Source organism: Clytia hemisphaerica, unplaced genomic scaffold (genome assembly GCF_902728285.1).
Source record: "Clytia hemisphaerica strain Z4C2 unplaced genomic scaffold, Clytia hemisphaerica genome assembly, whole genome shotgun sequence".
NCBI lineage: Eukaryota > Metazoa > Cnidaria > Hydrozoa > Leptothecata > Clytiidae > Clytia > Clytia hemisphaerica.
Window position 1 is genome coordinate 1,334,944 of NW_027103564.1, and position 22,447 is coordinate 1,357,390.

Consider the following 22,447-nt stretch of genomic DNA (forward strand, 5'->3'; position numbering starts at 1 on the left):
CCAAACTTGAAAAATTGGCTGAAAATCGTCGACGTAGAGTAACATTTCATGCCTTTTGCAAAACCAAAATTCTAAGCCTTACTATGAAAGCAACTGTAATTTTAAGAATTTTCTCTAAATTTTATGCTTTTAAAGGATAGATTTATAAAATCCTAACTCTATAAACTTTTGTGACCGCCTGTATTGACAGTTCTTCTTTGGCTTATAAAAGATTTATTTGGGTCATTGAGACAGGGGTGTTTTTTGGACCACCCACAATCAAAAGCCAAGCTAAGTTCGCTCGTTCGCTTAGTCCAACATCTTATAATACACGTTTTTTTATAAGAACAAACTATATAAAAACATAAGTCTTGGATGGCCAAAATGCTAAGAACAAGTTAAGAACATTTAAAGGCCTAGCAGACTCGAAAACACCGAATCTTGAGAAAAGATGGGTAAAAATGGTCACAAAATAGAGAAAATAAGAAAAATTACAAGAACATTTAGGCTTAAAACCCAAAAAGTTAAGAGCATCCGATAGCTTCAAAAATTTTGAATGTTCTTATAAAAAAATCGTGTAGCTGAATAAAGAAACTAACGCATGGTTTTACATCAAAAGCATTTTTTTTCAAAGTGTTGTAACCTGTAGTAAGCAGTAAGTAAATACTAAATAAAGTTAGTGCAACGCTAATATTAATTCTGCTTATGACAAAACTCATTAGAGTACTAGGTATTCTGTTGCTAACTCAGATTTTAATAATTTGGAGTTGTTTTATTTTGAGGGCTTGAAAAGGCTGAAAATTTGCTTTTTAAGGATGGTTATACCCAAAGCAAAATCCGTATCGTAAAATTCCAGCCAAAAGTAGTCAAAATCAGGAAAATACATTTTTCGTAGGATCAGGTAATGCTTAGATTTTTATCTTATATGCTTAAATTTTTACCATATAACTTAGCCTAGATATGCTCATAAGTGCAATGGTGCAAGAAAACGTGTTTTCTGAGGAGATCATATATATAAAAAAAGTGAGCTTACAAAAACATGGCAGTGCAAAATTGTTGTTCATGATATGCGCCATTGTAATGTCTTCTGACCATTACATCACGGACCCAATAGCTGATTGGTTGTAAGTGAGGTAAAATCAGTCAATATGTCACTTTCAACCAATCAGCTGTGTTGGATCCGTGGAAGACATTGCGATGGTGCATATCATGAATTCCATAAGCTGTAAACCATAACAATAGTCCTCAGGAAGCATCTGGAACAATTTTATTTGACGATGAAAGAACCCTTTTGTGATCGATTGGAGAAATTATTATTCCTGGTACACATGTAATGATATTCTCCTTTCTTTGTGATCTTAAAGATAGCACCTTTGAAACTTGGTGACGCATTATTTAATTGGTTTTGCATTGACCCATCCACATTAGCATATTTCTTGAAGTATCCTGAAGAAGCTAGTTGTACACCAAGATCTCCTGTTGATGGTGCAGCGTCACTGTAGGCGGACCATTTAACCTGTATTCGAAAGGATAATAAGTAATAGTTGTCGGACAGTTGCGAGTACAATACACATATATCTTACATAAAACACTAGTAGAGCTACTCTATCCCCATTTGAATCAAAATAATCCGCCATCTTTGATAGGTAGACCATAGTTCAGTGCCGGCAATTTTATATCTTTCGCCTTTTTCAGGTTTGCTTGGTTGAACAAATTGCCGGTACCGAACTGTGACCTACTTTCAGCAAAGATGGCGCATTATTTTGCTTCATGTGCCGTTCCTTGGGAAATGCAGAGTATCTCAATCTAGTGTTTTATACAAGATATCTGTTTTATATAAGATATCTATAAGTAGCTCTATCTAGTGTTTTATACAAGATATCTACGGTACAATATGAGAAATATTTTACGAGTTCCGAGATTATTTTGGAAAATTATTATGTGAAATATTTCCATATTGTACGAGCAAAGGGATGATAACTGGTTCATCGGTGACCCAAAAAATACACTTTTTATGTCGAAAAAAGGGCCTTATGTTCTTATATAGTTTGTTTAAAAAAAAGACGTGTATTGTAAAGACTGATTCCAGGACAGATTTGATCGATTAATTTTGGAATTATACCTCAATGTGTTTCAAGAAGTTATTGGGATGGTCATCAGGAACGGGCCAGTTATCGAGACGATTTTTCATACCAACAATATTGTTTCTATCAGTACCTAAAAACATATACAATAAAATGAGTTATACTTTTTATTACAAAAATCCGATTTTACTTCTTACCATTCTGAGGTAGGCAGAGGTTAGGGTAAGTGCAAACTTCCCGTGATTTACAACAGTAAGAGGTTCTGTTTCAATTTACCATCACTTTTCAATGGGTCCTAACGGTAATTATTTTATGTATTCTAGATTAAGCAGATATTCGACAAGAAAAATCGGATATCGAAAATTATTCAGTCGAGCTTTATGAAGCTGAGTCGAATATTATTAAAGCGAGACTGAATAATTTCGATATCCGATTTTTCACGTTGAATATATGGTTTATCGTCCCGGGGGGGGGGGCAGCTGGGCAAAAGGACCGACGGGTATGTGCGGGTCCTAAGGGTACCTTTTCCAATATGTCCAAAATGCACTGTAAGGGTCGGAAAAACTAGAGATGCACTGTAAGGGTAGAAATTTCAGAAAATTCTTGAAAAATCTAGATATTTTGACCAAAAATGCTAGAATTTTGACCATTTTTTGCACGAAAGGGATCGAAAATTTGGGGGAAAATGCACTCTAAGGGTATGATTTTCACTGATTTTTGCTGCACTGTAAGGGTGCAATTTTAAAAGCCGATTTTTGGCCCGCACATACCGTCAGTCCGCAAACCCAGTGCCCCCCCCGGGTTTATCGTTCACCAATTAGCAGGAAAGCATTTTGATTTTCCTCTATTACGTATTGCATTCAGTCTTTCTTTCTTTTTGTGACATTTTCGAACGTTTTACTATCTTATTTAAGGATGTCAATTTCATTGTTTTTTATCTTTAATTACAAAACGTTCGAACTTCCTCTCTCTTTTGTAAAGAAGCACTTCCTTTTTAAAAAACTATTCTTTTATGCTCGCTGTTACAGAAGAGATATTTTGCTATCGGATATCTAAAAATATTCGACAGTGCGTTTAGCCTAGAGGTGGACGATAATAAAATATATCTGTCAATCAATTTTCCATATTTCATTCAAAGATATCTGTAAATCAACTTGTTAGCTTGTATAATAGCATATGTTACGTCATGTTGTTTAAATGATTAACAATAATCTAGCTTAATCTAGTAGAAATCATTTATATTTAGCTGTTTAATTTTAAAGCATAAATTATGACGTAGAAAAGAAAATAACAATAGGAGACGAAGTAAGGATATGTGACGAAGTAGTGCTATCCACAGGGGGGGAGTGGCTTTACCAAGTAAATGTGCGGCGAAAAAATTGGCTTTTAAAATCTCACCCTTACAGTATAGCGAAAAATAAAATGGGTGAAATTCATACCTTTACGGTCAATTTACCTGACTGCCCCCCCAGCGTCAATATAGCGTTAGTTGAACGTTGAAACAGTAATATCTTGTGCTCGCAACGTCCATGTAACGTTAGATGAACGTTGAAACAGTGATATATCTTATGTATTCACAACGTCCATAACGTTAGATGAATGTTGAAACGACGCGTCTTACCTCCTTGTCCTTCACCATCGTCTCCTGTTTGTCCATCTCCTCCAGGCTGGTTGTTATTGTGAGTGTTGGAACCTGAAAAAAAAAGTTTTCCTTGATTACAGGATACACGTTTTTATAAGAACATCCAAAAGATTTTAAGCCTTCGAATGTTCTTAACTTTTTGGACTTTAAGCCTAAAAATGTTCTTAAAACGTTCTTATTTTTTCCATTTTGTGACCATTTTGACCCATTTTTCTAAAGAATCGGGTGTTTTCGAGTCCGCAAAGCCTTGAAATGTACTTAACTTGTTCTTAGCATTATTGCCATCGAAGCCTTATGTTCTTATATAGTTTGTTTTTATAAAAAACTTTTAATCTTTTCTAACTTGATTTATAATCGGTGATTGTTGGTCCCGAAGGGGGGAGGGTTACTAGGTTTACGAGGAGACGGTCATGTCCAAGCCAAAGTTTAAAAATCGACACTTCAAGAGACTGAATTTCGACGTTTTTGCAACCCTTAGAGAGACTCTTTTTTCATTTTTTGGCTCAAAATTTTATGACCCTTTGAGATCGAGTGAGTCGATTTTTGATATTTCATAATTTTGAGACACTTTCTGAGACTGAGACCTAGATTAGACGGTCGGCATTCTGCCTTGCCTTCCCTCGTTGTTGACGAAATTTGACTTTTAGTAAGAAAACAACGTAAGAACCGTGTAAGAACCCTTTCATTTCAAATCGGAATATCTATGAACTCTGGAAAATAGTTCGACAATTACCATGTTTTTTACTCAGGTATATGTAGAAGGTTTCTGCAGGCAAAATATCTCAAACTATCTGAAGATTAATCAACTTTTACCTGTCCACAGTGTATGAATCAATTCGTTGGTTTTTACTTCCAAATTTCTTGGTACAAAGTCATATTCAACAGCGGGATAGGTTTGAACAATGTTTCCGCGCTTTCCCTAGAAAAAATAATTCGAGAGTATATAAAATTGTTTCAAAGATTTTTCTATGTCACTGCAGTAGTCAACTTTTTACAACCTGATAACAGCTGTTCATAATTTTCTTACGTGCACGGTAAACCTCTGAAGGCACTTGAAAATTATACATCTGTGGAAAATAGTCCTACCACGGAAAATTTTACAACAAGAATCTTGTTGTGCGACAGAAAGTCAAAAACTGATACGGTGCCCTATTCATAAACACAAGCACGCAACTTTGTTGTCATTTCTAGTCCTTTTAGATGAACGCGGCCCTTTCGATTTTGAGATAGCATATTCGTCAGCATCCATCCCTTTAGAGCTTCAGCGTAGTGAGCAGAAAACAATCACAATCTGATCTCAGGTAAACTTTTTATGGCTGAGAACTCTTTTGCGAATTGACATCATAAATTGAACAGACAACAAAGGGAAAAAGTTTTTTAATTCCCAAGTTAATTAAATAATGAAAAAAATTTTTCGGTCAGTGAAGATATAAATATCGGACTGAAACTCAATGGTGATTGATATTCCAATATTTTCTATGGCTGGGGATTTCAATTCTTTTGTTTTCAAGGTAGAAAATTCAGTAGGGATGGAAGAAGACATGTCATAATGCTTTGCAGTGAATATTGGCTTATCTGCTTATTTTCAGTGGGGGGAAAAATTTCCACCGGGGACGATATTTTGGCCAAATTTTCCAGTGAGATGGGGTCCCAGTGGGTCTGTGAGAAGGGGGTGTCATATGCACGAATGCTATGAATTAGGGTAATACCTGAACAGATACAATTCGAATAACATCCTCAGCCATTGCAGCTGGTCTTGGTTTAAGCCACATTTTATGGGAACGGTCTTGAAAAGTTCGTCCGAATTGTGCGGTGTTGATAGCAAGTCTCATTTCCTTCTGTGCACCAAAATAAGTGTCTGGGTTCTGGAGAACTGGCGAGTTACTAAAGAGGACAATGTTCAGGTTTTGATGGTTTAGGGAATTAATAAGCATAAAAAATAAAGATATTTGGGTTTTAACGAATGAAGTATAAGCCCGAAGGGCTAGAAGCGAATCTCCTAGATAGGATTTGAAGCCGCTAAAATCTACCTAAAGTTGTGCGGCCTTTGAGCAGCCCGTGTGGTTTTTATACAAATTCCTGATTGAAAGTAAAATTTTCCGTCAGATTTCAAAAATATACCACTCGAAAACAAAGAAATCGCTAAATTCAATCCTTCGGCGAAAATACAGCGTATATTTTGAGGCTTCACTTTCTCTTGCCTGAGAAAGGTGAAAGATTCGCTTCTAGATCTCCGGGCTTATACTTTATTGGTTTTGACGAATTGGCGAGATATCTGAAAGGGGGAAAAATTATTTTCTGCTCATGGCAGTTTGGTGAGTTGATATAAAATAAAAGAAATAAAATTGTTCGGACTTTGATAGCAAGCCTCTTTCTCGTAGAGCACTAGAATAGGTATCTGGGTTATTGAAAACTTGCGAGTTACAAAAAGGGAAACAATAAAACTGGATGGGTATTGCCGAAAAAAAAAAGTATTTAGTTGTGACAAATTTGCGTTTCTTGTTTTGACAGACTTTTCTTCTTATTTTTTACTTTTCCGAAATAGGGTATTATAAACTTACTCTTTGCCATTGAATCTTGAATCTATATTCCATCCATCATAGTCATCGGTCGTTATGTTGTATCTAAAGAAGAAGGTATAAAGTTGTCTGCAAAATTGGGTACGGGGACGTGCCGCTGGTCAGGGTCCCTTTTTTAGGCTCTGCATATATCTGTCAGGGTCTTAAATTTACTAATGTTTATTTGACACGGTCGACTTTTCGTAATTTTTGACAATTTTCAGGGTGGAAATTAGAAAATTTTTCAGTTTTGCGCCTATTTTTAGGTATTTCGGCCACTTTTCAGGTTAAAAATGGGAAAATTTTTCTTTCTAACAGGGTCCCAAATTTACTAGATATTCATATCTGACAGGGTCCATTTTACAAGTCCCACCCGGGGTCCCGTTCTCTGTCCCTCCGAATGATGAAATCTCATCGGTTGTAAAGTGCACGTTTTTTTAAAAAGAGCAAACTATATAATAAAGGGTTTCGCGGGCCAAAATGTTAAGAACAAGTAAAGAACGTTTTAAAACTTTGTGGACTCAAAAACACCCAATTTCTTTGGAAAATGGGTAAAAATTTATTCCCGAAATGGTCAAAATAAGAACATGTTAAGACCATTTTTAGGCTTAAAACTTAAAAAGTTAAGAACATCTGAAGGCTTCAAAAGCTTTAGATGTTCTTATAAAAAACGTGTACATCAAACGATAGAATAAAGTAATTCTAGTCCAGTTAATCGTAACCTGAAATTAGATCGTCACTGTTTTCTGCACATCACACGGTAGCTCTAGAGGAATGTATGAAAACAAACGATCTGACGAACAAAATATCGCGCATCACTACAAAGGACTGGGAAATCAAGTAGCGCGATTTTGTTGAAAGAGGGTAATGTATTCAATGACCTTTATATATACCGTGAAAAGCACAGCTCAAAATCATATATTTACGCTGTGCCGACGAATCGAGATTCTATTCATCGCGCAATCAGCGAAGACAAAAGTAACCATGACGACCATCCAAGATCTTGGATGAGCGTCATAGTCGATATTTTTATTCCCGTCGTTGAAAACACAACTTACAAAAAGTCATCAATGCTTTGTAAAAAGAGTCAGTGATAGAGAATCATAACACAAAGTCTGTCTATTACTTCGATTCAATTAAAGTGACATTTCCATAATTAAAAGTTTAGTAATTACTGTTATACATTTGGGGATCATGTAAAAGATTTCTTTCGAAATAAACTCATTTCAACTACACTTGGAGGTTTCTGGGGAATTCGTAAATAGTAAACTGCATACTGATACAGTCTGCTAGACATTAATATGGTAATATTTGCTCTTCATCTTTGATTTTTTCTACAATGATTAGATTGACACATGCCCGATAAAATTTCTATTATTTGTCTTCAGAGGTTACTATTTTCTTTGAAAACTTAACCTCTGATACTCAGGGTACTTTATATACCCTGGACAAAGTATCTCAGTCCCTCCCGTTATCTGATATTCAGATGGCGTATTGGCGACCGCTCACGCTAAAGCTCTAAAGGAGCGGACCAATATACCATCGGATAGGTTTAGTAGTGGCCCTTTGATGTACCGAAAACAGTCGGGTTCAATGGCTTTATGTTCGCTTGGTCAAGAATTTTGTTCGTCCCGACTGAAAAAAATTTAGCATGAAAATGTCTGCTGCGCCGACCGTCAAAAAGTAATTTTATTTATAGTTTTGGCGCTTTCAATGACAAAGCAAATTTTGGATTCAAGAAGGGCAAGTATTCCGATTCGGAATCAGATGATTGCTTGCGGTTGATTGTTTCCAAGCTCCGAGCAAAATTTTTAAACGCGGTCAAGTTAAATCCCATAATGCAATCCTTCCAGATGTTAAAATAGGCCCGACCTTCACAGCAAAGCGTGTCGTAGCATATTTCCACATCTGCTACCAGGTCAAACATATCTTTTGATCGGAGTTTTTTTGTATGTGGTACCCTAATGGTATCACTAATCAATAGCGGTATAAATGCATCGAGAGCGCTGGATCCACTTTTCTTGGAATACGTTTGAAGATATAGTGCCGTTAGTTGTTAACATTGTAATGGCTTCTTTGTGTGTACCACTTTCAAAAAAAAAACTTCGATCAAAGATGGCGGATATATTTTTGTCCAGGGATAAATAAAGGTCAGTGATTGTATTAGAAAAAAAATCAACTTTTGGCATGTCATCTCGATGCAAAGCAAGATTATTTTTATAGAATTGACTCTTTTCCTCAGGTGGTTAATTTTCAAGCGCTATCAGAGGTTTATCGTACCCGTAAGAAAATAATGACTATCTGGTATCACACTTTCAAAAAACAATGAAATAAAGTGTTTTTCAAACATGGATGGTCTATAAATGATTTCAGATACCCACTGGGCTTTGTAAAGACCCTGGAGGCTGTTTCTCAATCTCGACTAAGCAAAATATTTTGATCGGAATTTTTTAACAAGGTGGTACCCGTATTAAGAGCGGCCGTGTAGTACAGTGGTAGAGCATCCGGCTATGGTTCGCAAGGTTGTGGGTTCAACCCCCAGCCGGGTCATACCAAAGATTCCCAAAATGGTACTTAATGCCTCTCTGCTTGATGCTCAGCAATTAAGAGAAGGATCAAGGGTAAGTGGAGAAATCCAGGGAGAAAGAGTGGCGCCCTCCCCTACCTTCGGGTAGATAGCTATCGAAAGAGGAGCCTTCGGGTCGCCTCCGACTGCGGTCGCAGACTTACTTACTTAAGAGCGCTAGATCTACTTCACTTACACCCCCGGGAGCGAGTTCCACTTTGATGATTCTTGAAAAATAGAAGTCTTTCAAGTGTATTGACGCAAATTCAATTTTTTGCTACTGCAGGAGCTACAAACGTTTAAAGTGACATAAAAAAATCGAATGTTTAGAGCCCTAAAACCTAGGCTCAAAACATTCGAAAAAATCGCAAAGTGGAAAAGACGTCTAGTATCGGCTAGGATTTATTAAGGTCAATGTATATACCTTGTTCGGAAGACAGCACCCATAGTCCTACCACTTGGGAAATGTGGAATAGCCCAATTATATCCAATTTCTTCCAAACCTGCTCCATTTCCAAGATGATTAACACGTCCAAAAGGCATTTCAGCGCACTCAATTGGTGGTGGTTTGACCAGACATCTTTTTTGAGTTCCTTTAAAACGTTGGTTTAGAAAAATATTGCTTATAACCCTTCAAACCTGGTAGACGTGTTGACATGTTTGCCAATATACCGAGTCACAGACTATAACTATGCTGTTATAACTCCTGGCCACTTGATTAAAAAATACCTTTTCAAAGGTACCAAAACCATTGTTTAAATCCCAGGCTAAAAACTTTTATGCTAATTTGAATTTTTTGGATTTCAAAAAAGAAAGTTGTAAATCTCCACATTTTTGAAAAAAAAAAGGTGAAAATATGAACATATTAAGAACACTTATAGGCTTAAAAATTTTAAGAAAACCCCAATGTATCAAAAGTTTTCGATGTTTTTATAGAAACAACAAGCTAGATGCTCTACCTGATGATGAAAGTTTGGCAATACGGAGAAAAATGAAAACAGTCAGCCAGAAAATATAGCATTTATCGAAAATGCATAACACATAAAATTTCATCATTGATTATTAACGGGGGGAGAGGGAAGGGGAGTAGGGAAAATAGAAATTTTCGAAAATCGGGCTCCGACACATTTTGGGCATCAACATTTTGCATCTTTGTGGCAAAAATCAGAAAAAACTAATGAGTAAATCTCGAGAAAAGCTGGTAACAGACGCACGAACGGACAAAGGTTAAATTAAAGGACCTCCGAGGTACAATCGTGGACAAAATATTTGAGACAAAGCGCCTTAAACTACAGTTGGAAAGTAGAGTTTTAACTTTGAGTTTTAACATGAGACTTAAAACTAAGGACCTTAGGATCTCAGGATTTAAAAGCTCAAATTTGTTCGAATAAGGCTTGGAATATAGCCTAGAAGCCACCAAACCCCTCTAAAATCGAAATATTCAATGGAAGAAAGTGGAAGTGCTAAAATAGCAATTCTCGCCCGAACTTTAAATTCTGAAAAACGTTAAAATACACTAAAATCTCAATATATTTTGACCATGAGTAGGTCCAACAAAAGAAGCATGTAAGTGCCCAGCTGGCACACAACGTTGTTTCAACGTTCATCTAACGTTCACAACGTCCATATAACGTTAGATAAACGTCGAAACAACGTTGTGTGCCAGCTGGGTGTAATCACCTTGTCCGAAGTTCATTGGTCTTGCCCACTCAATGATCGATTGCGGATGGACTGTCTTTTTAGCATTACAAGCAGCCTCTGTTGTTGCATCATCTAATATATCCAAGAATTGTGTGAATTCCAACCATTTTCCACCTCTTGTTAGGCAATCTTCTCTGTTATTGTAATTTGAGTAATGCGATTCTTGATTTGAACCCAAGAAATTCTCAACACATTCCCCTGAAAATAAGGAATTATTTTAGTGAATTTTCAACACCTTGTTTGGCAATTTTCTCTGTTATTGTAATTTGAGTAATGCGATTCTTGATTTGAACCCAAGAAATTCTCAACACATTCCCCTGAAAATAAGGAATTTTTTTAATGAATTTTCGACACCTTGTTTGGCAATGTTCTCTGTTATTGTAATTTGAGTAATGCGATTCTTGATTTGAACCCAAGAAATTCTCAACACATTCCCCTGAAAATAAGGAATTTTTTTAATGAATTTTCCACCCCTTCTTAGGCAAACTTCTTTGTTATTGTAATTTGAGTAATACGATTCTTTAATCGAACCCAAAAAATTCTCAACACATTTCCCTGAAAAAAAGATGTGGTGACCTACCTTACGGCCTACCTGAATACTCTAAAATATCTGTATTTTATAGGTACATATAGCACATAGAAACGTAAGAATACTTCAGACGTTAATAAAAGCATAAAATTTGGCACGGATGATAACTTAATTTCAAACAGTAACACTAAATTGCCACCTGCCAGATGACGTCATTAGGTGGCTGAGCAAAAAATTATTTTTTTGCGAATATTCAAAATGTGATGATTTTAGTGGAAAGAACATGCCTTGAAAATTATGAGTTATGGTTGAAGGTATTTTTTTAATCTTTTGAAAGAAAAACAAGATTCTGCCAAATTTTACCGAAAAAATCTGGATTGCTTAAAAAAAGACACTTTTACCTATGAGCTCCTATTCTCTTAAAGAGTTCTTACAAAAACTTTTTTTTTGCTAGGCTCCATACCGTCCATTAAAATCAACTGACGGTCGATTTTCCACCCCAGGGGGGGGGGGGCACTTGATTAAAAACGACCATACATGTGGCCCAAAATGAGGCTTTGAAATCAGACCCTTACAATGCAGAATTTTTTTTTGCAAAATTTGAGCAAATTTGAGCAAAAATCTACCCTTACGATGCATTTTATTGAAAATTTTTGACCATTTTCAGGCAAAGTATGGTCAGATTTTTGAAATTATACACCCTTAGAGTGCAATTTTTCTCATCTTCGCTTATGACCCTTTAGAGTGCACTTTGGGAAACTTGAAAAATATACCCTTAATGGCCGCACGTAGGTAGGTCATCTAACTTAAGTGTCTCCAGGGTTTTCAACATGGTATTTGGTACTTTACTTGTTGAATAATATCATCCACTTATGATTATCTTTTCAACGAGTCATTACTTTTAATCATATCTTATCTCCTTCAAAAGCAATGTATTAAAACGTGCAAATTTTTGTAACACTTTAAGACCATGTTCAGACGTTACAGTTTCGTTTTGCCCCGGTATGGTTTCTGTTACGGATCGAGAGTTCATATTGGTTTCGGAATATCTCAGAGTAAAAAAACAGAGCAGTTCCGTTCCAATGAAAATAGTAGTGGAGCGGAACCGTTTCGATCTGTTTTGCTTTGTAACGTCTTCTTTTTTGACGTTTCGAATTTTGACGTTCACACTTCTTTCGGAATCGTTTCGTTTCGGAACGGTACGGAACCGTAACGTCTGAACATGGTCAAAGTCTACTGTTTAAAATCTGGTATAACTATAAAAAAGTTTTTTTTTAATATTCTTACATTTATTAGCAGTGTTGAATGAATTCTTCTTATAATAATCGCACATAGATGCATTTTTGGCGTAGATCATAATATCAACCCATGGAGATGGATGCCAATATGGAAAGTGATCCCTTTCCTCTGGACATTCGTAACCACGTCTTTGTCCATTTGGATTTTGTCGTGTGTAAATTGCAGTTCTTCTGTTTTGTAAGTTTTGGTCAGCGGTAAAGAGACCTTAAAATATAATAAAAAGTTGACACAATATCTATGTTTCAAACTCATAGTTTCATGGTCCTCAGACAGGAATCATCAGTGAAATCATCAATGAAAAATCCTCTACAACGAGCACTTAAAATGATAATAATACACGCTTTTTTTATGAGAACAATTTTATTGAGGATGAAAAATTGGCAAATTAGCCAAAACCTAAAGAATTTCACGGGGCGGACCTTTAGATAAAAAACTAAAAGTCTGTAAGCTTGAACTAATTATTATTTTTTAATTGAAAAGCTCACTGCTTCACGAAACCCAGCTGGCAAACTGGCAAACAACGTTGTTTCAAATTCATCTAACGTTATATGGACGTTATCAACGTTAGACAAACGTTGATACAAGGTTATAAGCAAGCGCAAAACACTATAATTTATATACAATGAAGGTCATAATATTTGAGAAAAAAGGGAAATTCACACGAAATCTCATAGCCACAATCGATTTGGAAGCGCTGTAACTTAGGCTGGAAGGGTGGCTTCTACTAAATTATAACGCTAAGAGTTACGACCTTAGGATCTGAGAATCCAAAAGTTCAAGAATGGTCCAATAATTAGGTTCAGAATATAGCCTTGAAGTCTATAAACCCCACCCGAATAGAAATGTCCGATTAAATTTAACAAATATTCCAAAAGCGACTTTCTCGTTAGAACTTTAAATATTTAAAAACGAGGAATTATTAACCAAAATTCTTAATATATATTTTGACCGAGATTGGGCTTTTCCAGAAAAATTTGAATATGGAGGGTGTAGAGGATATAATATTTTCTACCCCCCCCCCCGGACAAGCATTAGTTGACCCCCCTGGACACTCAAAATTGACCTCAAACAGAGCAAAATTACCCCCGGACAAGTCGAAATTTGTACATTTTTCACTACCCCCCGGACACTATATCCTCCACCCCCTTGGTCACAAACATTTCCCAATGATTACAAACGTCTTTTGGACGTTGAAAGTACGCTTCTAGGATGTCAAAAGGTCTTAAAGACGTCCATGGGACGTCCATAAGACGTTGCGTGTCCAATAGGTTTCTGGAAGAGCCCATTGTACCTACCCTTATTTCGTTGTCTGGTATAGCATTTATCATACCATTCAAATGGTTCTTGCAACACTTTATCCGGTCTAACACTGTTTCTTTTGCGACCATAAAATGAGTTTTGTGTATCTTTATCTAAAAATAACAAATAGAAACAATTTTAAAATAATGATAAAAAAATAGTAACTTTTGTTCAGTTCCCTATGCTAAATACACATTTTCGACCGTAGCCGCAAATTGCCAAGCGGACATTTTTTTGTCCGCTTTATCCCATTAAAACCACCCCAGTTCTTTTTTCGCACCTATAGACAAAAGAAAAATGTGTCAAAAAAGATTGGATCGAGTTTAGGGGGACAATTAAATAATTAAGTGGCACGCGCCTGACCGCACGACTACGGTCGAAAAGGTGTATACACCTTCACGTTTGTTTGAACAAACTATATAAGAACAAAAGGCTTTGACGGCCAAAATATTAAGAACAAGTTAAAAAGATTTTTAAAGGCTTTGCAGACACTAAAACACCCGATTTCTTAAGAAAATTGGCGAAAATACTCATTAAATGTTGTTTTCACTGGTTTTCAGTTTGACTAAGATACGTAACAACTTTTATGCGCCATCATGGAGGCAAAGATTTTCCAGTCCAATCAGGCATGAAAGCCGACTAATTCATGATATTCATGACGTAATTTTTTTCTACGGAAATACCCCGGTTTTAGCCAATAGTGGCAAAAACCGGGGTCTTTCCGTAGAAAACATTACGTCATGAGTATCATGAATTCAGACATAAGCAAAACAATAATGAAGGGGGTAAATTATAGTTTATACAAAATGATATCATCCCGTTATGACACCTCCTCCCCACTGGAAAAATTGTCTAAAATATCGTCCTCAGTGGGAAATTTTACTCTAATTTTTGTCCCCGCTGAAAATAATCAAAGAAGCAAATCCTCTCTGCTAAATATTGTGCTATTTTTTTCATCATCGCCCCCCCCTGAATTTTCTAGCTTGAAAATAATGGAATATCAATCCCCATCGAGTTTTGGTCCATTCTTTTTACCTCCACTGGTTGTAGAAAGCCCAACGGGTCTGTGAGAAGGGAGTGTTTTGACTTATTGTATTATTATATACCTTAAGCGAACTTATTTTGGCGGGAACTAATTTTGATGAGCGGCAAAAATCCTGAAAATTTTTAATTTTGGCGGGATCTAATTTTGGCGAATGACAGCGTAAATCTGTTCTATTTTGCCTTATTTGAAGCTTTTTTTGAATTTTGAATTCGCCAAAACAAGTTCCCTCAACGTAGCAACAACAGTATTGCTGTATTACATGAATTATAAACGACTCCAGTCTAGACATTGTAAAAAAAATACATTTTACTTACAAATGCCATTTCGGCTTTGTGGTCGTTGATACCCTTGTGTCTGTTGTGAAGTTCCATCTCTCATTCGCCCATAACCTAAAATGTTAAAGAAAGCTAAGTTTCATCGACTTCCAACTTCTAAGCCCTAAGGGTAAGACACAAGACTCCTGGATGGGTAATGAAGCCACTTATTTCCCACCCTTTTCACGAAAAAGCTAGATTGAAAGGAAAGCTAGATTTCGAAAAATATGCCGCGTTAAAACAAAGAAAGTGCTAGATTTTATCCGCCATTCTAAATACGGTGCAAATCTTAAGGCTTCGTTTTTTTCTTGTTTGAAAATTCATCTCTAGCACCTTCGGGGCTTCGAACCCAATGGCAAGTTTGTAACTAGGCTGCACTGCACGCATCCCCTCGGATATGGTTTATTATAGGTGCAATAACTTGTACAAAATTCTTGTCCGAGGGTAGGCTGCGCGCATCCCCAGAATTTATTTTGTTATAGGGGATGTGTATCGTGTATGAAATTCTCGTCCGAGAGTTACCTCAAATTTGGGGTAACCAAAATTTGCATAAATTTACATAATTTCGTCACATCCAATCAAAGAAAGAAAAAAATGAAGTCATTGTGCTGTTGTTTTCATAATTATCAATTTTCATTCATCGAACAAAGAAAAAAAGAATTCATTGTATTGCTATGACGCATAATCAAAAAAGAAAAAAGAAAATACGGGGGTAAGTTGGGACAGAAATATTTTAGACGATACGCATCCCCTATATAAAATCATATCAGAGGGGATGCGTGCAGCCTAGTCCGAGGGTTACCCGTCTATTCGTTTTAAGGATCTGGAAAATTGATTAGCTTGGTTAATAATCTTTAAATTTCATTAAATTTGAATTCAAAATTTTGAATGGCTAGAGCTTAATACAATTATTGGATTATTGGATTGGAAACAGGACAAATTTGCGGTAACTTTCGGACGGGAATTTTATACACAATAAGCATCCATTTCATCGAAACATATCAGATAGGATTCGTGCAGCCTACAGTTTGTCATCAAAACTAATTATCTACAGTGGGTTTGGAATAATTGAAGCAAGTAAAAGGAGGGTCCGAAAATCTTTTAAAAATTAATAAACAGGTCTCCCCCTTTTATTCCATTAGGGACCTTAGATTACTCAGATGTGATACAGACTCCACTGTCGGTTGAATATAAAACCTTATCCGTATTTTAGCTGAATGATCTACGTTTTTGTTATGGTCGTAACAGGCCCGTAGGAAGCAATTTATTATTGAGGGGGCATAAAAGTTGTAGTCGAACAAAAACGCCGTAACGATTTTTTTATTTTTTAAGCTGGACGTTGGGGGGGGGGGCGCTTAGCCCCCAATGGGTCCAGGGCTGGCCTTGGTGGGGGTACAGGGGGCGAAGCAGAGTCGAGCAGACACGTTCGATTATTTTATCAAAACAAAAAAAAAACAATGAAAAAAATTATTTTTGAAAAATTATTGCCCCCCTCCCCCGGTTGCTACGGGCCTGAATCAGGGTATTTAGAGCGAAATAAGGGCAACCTTCTTTTTTGAAAGCTGAAAAATATTCTTAAGAATAAAATAATAAATGAGTAGGGCATTTATTTGGAAAGTTTTGAAAGTCATCGCTTCCAAAAGAAGAAGATTCTAAAAAAATAAGAAAAGGATAAAATTTACACGTACTAGTTGCAGTGCTTGGTTGAAACATAGCTTGGATAACAAAATTGGAATTCAATTTGTTTGGGGCAGTGTCTTCATCACCACCAGATCCATGCTGAGATGTCCAACGGATCGGCATGTAAGTTTTTGCTGCTTTTTTACCCCCGCTTTGAAAATACTCCTATATAAAAAAAATTGAAAAGGAAAAAAATTATTTTGTTCCTTTACTTTAATGGGATAAAGTTTCGTAGGGATTTTGCGGGGACTTATTTTCGCGGATGGCCTTATTGGGAGACAATATTTAAACAATGTTCGTGCCTTTTTCTTCCCCAAATCCGCGAAATTTTATCCCCACGAAACTTTATTCCATTAAAGTAATTTCATCTAGCCTCTGTACTAAAGCAGTTTTGGGATAAACTTTCGTAGGGATTAAATTTTCACAATTTCAAGATTTCGCGGGACTTAATTTTGGAGATGACAATATTTTCACAATTTTTGTGCCTTTTAAATGCCAAAACATATATCTTGGTCGTTGAAGTACGCACTATTAGTCCTTGTTTGATGCCAATTCGAGTTTTGTTTGAAAATATTTCGCGAGAAAGGCCATTCCAAATTTCCATTGGGACTGAAATTAGAAGTTAACCTCCAATCCGCGAAATCCACAAAATTTAATCCCCACGAAACTTTAATCCATTAAAGTAATTTCATCTAGCCTGTACCAAAGTAATTTTGTTTAAAAAACATGGTGAGATTTTCAGAAGAGGTAAAATGATTACTTTTGAACATTCGGTACAGGCTTCAATGATTTTCTTGTTTATCCTGTCAGTCAAGGACACCTTCAAATTAGCCTATCATAGGCTGATTAGCCTATCATAGGCTATTTAGACTATTTTATATAGGCTATTTAGCCGAAAATCGATAAAAACCTCGATTTCTGACGAAATATAAATAGTCGCGTCTTCTCTAAGGAATACATGGTTTCTCACTGTCAGAGAAATGCTCATGACAAATTTTGACTTTGGGTCAATTTTGGTTTAGGAAATATTCCACTTTTTGGTACTGCGCATGCGTGCGCATGCGCAGGGTAAGAAAATCGAGCTTTTTTGTCGATTCAGCAGAATTGAAAATGTAAACACAAAGTGCACACGGCACTTCATTATCAGAAAATTAGCCTATAATCGGTTAGTTAGCCGATGGATAATAAATTTATTCATATTTCTGTTTCCAAAATTGAATATTATATCAGTTTAAGTGAAAAAGATTGATTTGGCTTTGGACAATGAAGTAATGGTGAAAAATAGACGCGACTATTTATATTTCGTCAGAAATCGAGGTTTTTATCGATTTTCGGCTAAATAGCCTATATAAAATAGTCTAAATAGCCTATGATAGGCTAATCAGCCTATGATAGGCTAATTTGAAGGTGTCCTTGACTGCAGTCAAGGACACCTTCAAATTAGCCTATCATAGGCTGATTAGCCTATCATAGGCTATTTAGACTATTTTATATAGGCTATTTAGCCGAAAATCGATAAAAACCTCGATTTCTGACGAAATATAAATAGTCGCGTCTATTTTTCACCATTACTTCATTGTCCAAAGCCAAATCAATCTTTTTCACTTAAACTGATATAATATTCAATTTTGGAAACAGAAATATGAATAAATTTATTATCCATCGGCTAACTAACCGATTATAGGCTAATTTTCTGATAATGAAGTGCCGTGTGCACTTTGTGTTTACATTTTCAATTCTGCTGAATCGACAAAAAAGCCCGATTTTCTTACCCTGCGCATGCGCACGCATGCGCAGTACCAAAAAGTGGAATATTTCCTAAACCAAAATTGACCCAAAGTCAAAATTTGTCATGAGCATTTCTCTGACAGTGAGAAACCATGTATTCCTTAGAGAAGACGCGACTATTTATATTTCGTCAGAAATCGAGGTTTTTATCGATTTTCGGCTAAATAGCCTATATAAAATAGTCTAAATAGCCTATGATAGGCTAATCAGCCTATGATAGGCTAATTTGAAGGTGTCCTTGACTGCCTGTATCAAACTGTTTTTGCTGAAGAGAAGACACGGCAAGAATTTTCAATTGAAACTTCTTCTTTAAACACTTTTTTTATAAGAATACACTTTATAAGAATTTCCGTGATTTTCAATCGTAAATTGTCAATTACCCCCAGAAAAGGCTCACTCCTTTCATATAAATGTCATTTCATGCTTGAGACGTACTTATGTACTAAATGTTAAATCTAGTTTGAATTAGGATCCTAACTTAAGAACGCTAAGAATATTTTAGGATAAGAATGCTCTAAAAATGGCATTCTTAGCTTGAGTAGCTAAATTCCATGATGTTGATATTCTTAGCATTATCCTTAAATTTTTGGCCATTTTCATCATGGACATTCTTATAAAGTGTATTCTTATAAAAAAAGCATCCTGTGCCCAAATTTAGGAGTTGCCATAAAGCCATTATGGTAATAACCGGGAGGGCACATTGCTATACATTGTATAAAAAAAGCATGTAAACTTCAGTTCATAGCCTATTACCTTTGCAAAAAGGAAAGGATCACCTTCTCCTGCCCGCCCTTTTTATTCATAAGTAATTCCACGAACACAGAATATAAACACTAAAAGGTTCCAAGCCTTCCTGAAAAAAACTGCTATATTATACAAACACGGAGATATAGGCGGGGACGATATAGTACAAAGGCACTATCAAGAAAAAAATAAATAAATTAGCATTGTGAGCATAAAATTAACGGATCCTCGAAACGACCAGTATCTCAAATAAATTTCACGATTATACAGTAGAGTCTCCGTGCTGGGAAACGCAAATTTCCAGAATTATGGAAATTTCGAGCTTGTCAACTAAAGAGACCACCAAACCTTTTCGAATTAAGGAGACATTCGAGTAATAGAGGTTCGAGTCATGGAGACTCCATTGTAAGTAAGTACGACCCGAAGGCTCCTCTTTCGATAGCTTTCTACCCGAAGGCGTAGGGAAGGGCGCCACTATTTCTCCCTGGATTGCTCCACTTACCCTTGATCCTTCTCTTAACTGCTGAGCATCAAGCAGAGAGACATCAAGTACCATTGGGAATCTTTGGTATGACCCGGCTGGGGGTTGAACCCACAACTTTGCGAACCGTAGCCAGATGCTCTACCACTACGCTACGGTCACTGCACACAACCATCTTTTTTACTCACCTGTTGGTACTGTTCATTCTCTTGGTCTCCATTTTGTCCGGCTTCTTTGATTCCAACATTATATCCACCACGATTGTTGTTCTGTTGATGTCGAAAGAAGAAAATATATGACCATGATAGTAAAGGCTTGGGGACACGTGAAGTTTTTTTTCGCGTTGGTGCAATGGGCTTTTCCAGAAAAAAATTGAATATGGGGCTGGATGATATAAGAAATTTAAGTGGTTTACCCCCGGACAAAGTGACTTTTGCCCCCCCCCCGGACAACCTAAATTACCCTCGGACAGAGCAAATTTACCCACCGGACAAGACAAATTTTGATGCTACCTCCCGGACACTTTATCCTCCACCCCCTATGAACGGATATCTTCTGGAAGAGCTTAATGCAATATGTCCATCCTACCAACACAAGAAAAAAAGTTTTTTTGTTTTAGTTAATTTTTTTTGGTAAAAAAAGTTATTTCACTCAGTACTTCACGTTTTTTATAAGAACAAACTATATAAAAACCTGAGATTTTGATGTTGGAAAAACTAAGAACAAGTCAAAAACACTGTAAGACTTTGTAGACTCTAAAACACCCGATTTCTTAGTGAAATGGACAAAAATACTCACAGTGGTGAAAATAAGAACAAGTTCAGAACATTTTTAGGCTTAAAACTTAAAAAGTTATCCTAGGCTTCAACATTTTTGGATGTTTTTATAAAAAAGTTGTATCTAAAACTAGAGTAAAGTTTTATTCAAAAGAAAGTGACCCCTCTTTGTTTTTAAAAAAGACCCCCAAATGTGCTTTGTGTCCAACATTTGGGTCAGATGTCAATTTTTCTTTATTTCACATTTTCAAAATGAAATAATAGTTTTAAGGCTTGGGGACACGAGAAGTTTTTTTTCGCGGAGGTGCAATGCAACATGCTCCATCCCACCAACACAAATTGCGTGCATGGTTTCTTTTTTTGTTTCATGGAACAAAAAGTGAGGGAAATACCCAAAAAACACGCTGATTTTGTCCCTGGGACAATGGGGCAAAATTGATTCGAATCAATTTTGTTGATTTTTTCCAAGGGACAAAAGTCAGAGACACACAAATGTTATTAAAAGTCTTGTCAAGCGTTTCAGTTTGGTGGGATGGAGCATGTTGTATTGCACCAACGCGAAAAAACCTACTCGGGTTCCCAAGCCTTTACGATCATGGTCAGAATATGATGAAATATTTAGGGTATTTTAGTATTTTGCATAATAAAAGTGAGAGAAATGCGAAAAGTGATTTTCAGGCTTGCTACTTTATCTAATCGAATATTTCGATTTTGAATGGTACACTGGCTTCCAGGCTATATTCTTAGCCTTGTGGGTTCATTGCCAGGCTTTTGGATCCTCAGATCTTAAGCTTTTAAGTCTTAAAGTCTCATGTTAAAACTCAGAGTTAAAATTCTACTTTCCAGCCCTAAGTTATTTCCCCTCCAAAACGCACCTAAAACGCGCCACATCATGACGATGGATTGTATCTAGCGCGGTTCCTTTGTTTCTAAGGACTGTATTTTTTGAAATCTACTGGTAGATTTTACTTTCAGTCTGGCGTTTGTGTAAAAACCACACGCGGGCGTTCTGGGTCGGAAATAAGTGGCTTCATTTCCCATCCAGGAGTCTCGAGGAAGTCAATGCCCCGTAATAAGTTATTTTAGAAAAAAATAATCGAAAATCTAATATGTTGTTTTACCTGTGAATCAAAAACACGATTTCCATTGTTCCTGTTAGCTGACTGTTCGCGCAGACGATTGTTTGACCCGCGCGGATAATGAAGATAAGTATCACCGTGTACCAACAGGAAAACACATCCTAATATACAGGCTATCCTTAGCCACATTTTCTATTGATTAATCTAAAAACAAGAAAAAAATATGGTCAGACAAAAATTGTTCTACTTGCAGAGCGTTAGTTGCGCTGGAAACCAAGAGACACTTTTCTCATATCAGATACAAAATACATTCCACGAAACTCAGAAAGAAAGTTGATAGAATACACTTTTCGACCGTAGTCACGCGGTCAGGTGCGTGCCACTTTTTTTATTATTTGATTGTCCTCCTAAACTCGATCCAATCCTTTTATAAAACATTTTTCTATTGCTTAAGGTACGAAAAAAGGACTGGGACAGTTTTAGTGGGAGAGTGGTCAAAAGAATTCCCGCACAGCAATTGGCGGCTACTATCGAAAAGGTGTATTTAAAATGACGATTCTCAAAAAGCTAAAAAATCGCATTTTAAAGGTTTTTCAATGCTAAAACTTTAAATCGAATTATCTCGGCTTTGGTGATAGCTAAACCCTTAATGTTTGGTGTAGTTGGAAGGTTCTTTCAAAGCTCTATTTTTTTAGCATGCCAAATTTTTGAATTAGGTACTCGATCAAAACTACCGGCAGCCGAAAATATCGTTCCTGAGAACACAAAATTTCACTGGTAGTACGTCAAGGAGTTAAAGCGATGGGTGATGTGGCGATGGGTCTACACTGACTTAGTTAACTAAGTCCGTATTCACAAGGCTAGGACACAGGGCTAATGACAA

General features: G+C 36.4%; 1 protein-coding gene across 1 annotated transcript; it reads right to left on the bottom strand.

The window, feature by feature from the left end:
• Window positions 1-1,155: 1,155 nt before the first annotated feature.
• LOC136800890 (protein DD3-3-like) lies at window positions 1,156-21,766 on the bottom strand. The gene is made up of 15 exons (XM_067057501.1): window positions 21,607-21,766; window positions 19,898-19,978; window positions 16,705-16,861; window positions 15,017-15,091; window positions 13,654-13,770; window positions 12,347-12,562; window positions 10,883-10,966; window positions 10,510-10,728; window positions 9,254-9,422; window positions 6,267-6,329; window positions 5,415-5,589; window positions 4,519-4,624; window positions 3,685-3,756; window positions 2,102-2,196; window positions 1,156-1,495 (listed from the first exon to the last, which is right to left on the bottom strand). The coding sequence occupies exons 1-15, from the start codon at window positions 21,751-21,753 to the stop codon at window positions 1,247-1,249; spliced, it is 2,025 nt and encodes a 674-aa protein (XP_066913602.1). The 5' UTR covers window positions 21,754-21,766; the 3' UTR covers window positions 1,156-1,246.
• Between the last annotated feature and the right edge of the window lie 681 nt (window positions 21,767-22,447).

Bases quoted from the DNA above. Each gene is read 5' to 3' on its own strand.
- LOC136800890 (XM_067057501.1), bottom strand. From the start codon at position 21,753: ATGTGGCTAAGGATAGCCTGTATATTAGGATGTGTTTTCCTGTTGGTA. The intron at 19,979-21,606 runs GTAAAACAACAT...CGACATCAACAG, and splicing joins ATCGTGTTTTTGATTCACAG to AACAACAATCGTGGTGGATA. The intron at 12,563-13,653 runs GTAGGTACAATG...TTATATTTTAAG, and splicing joins TACCAGACAACGAAATAAGG to GTCTCTTTACCGCTGACCAA.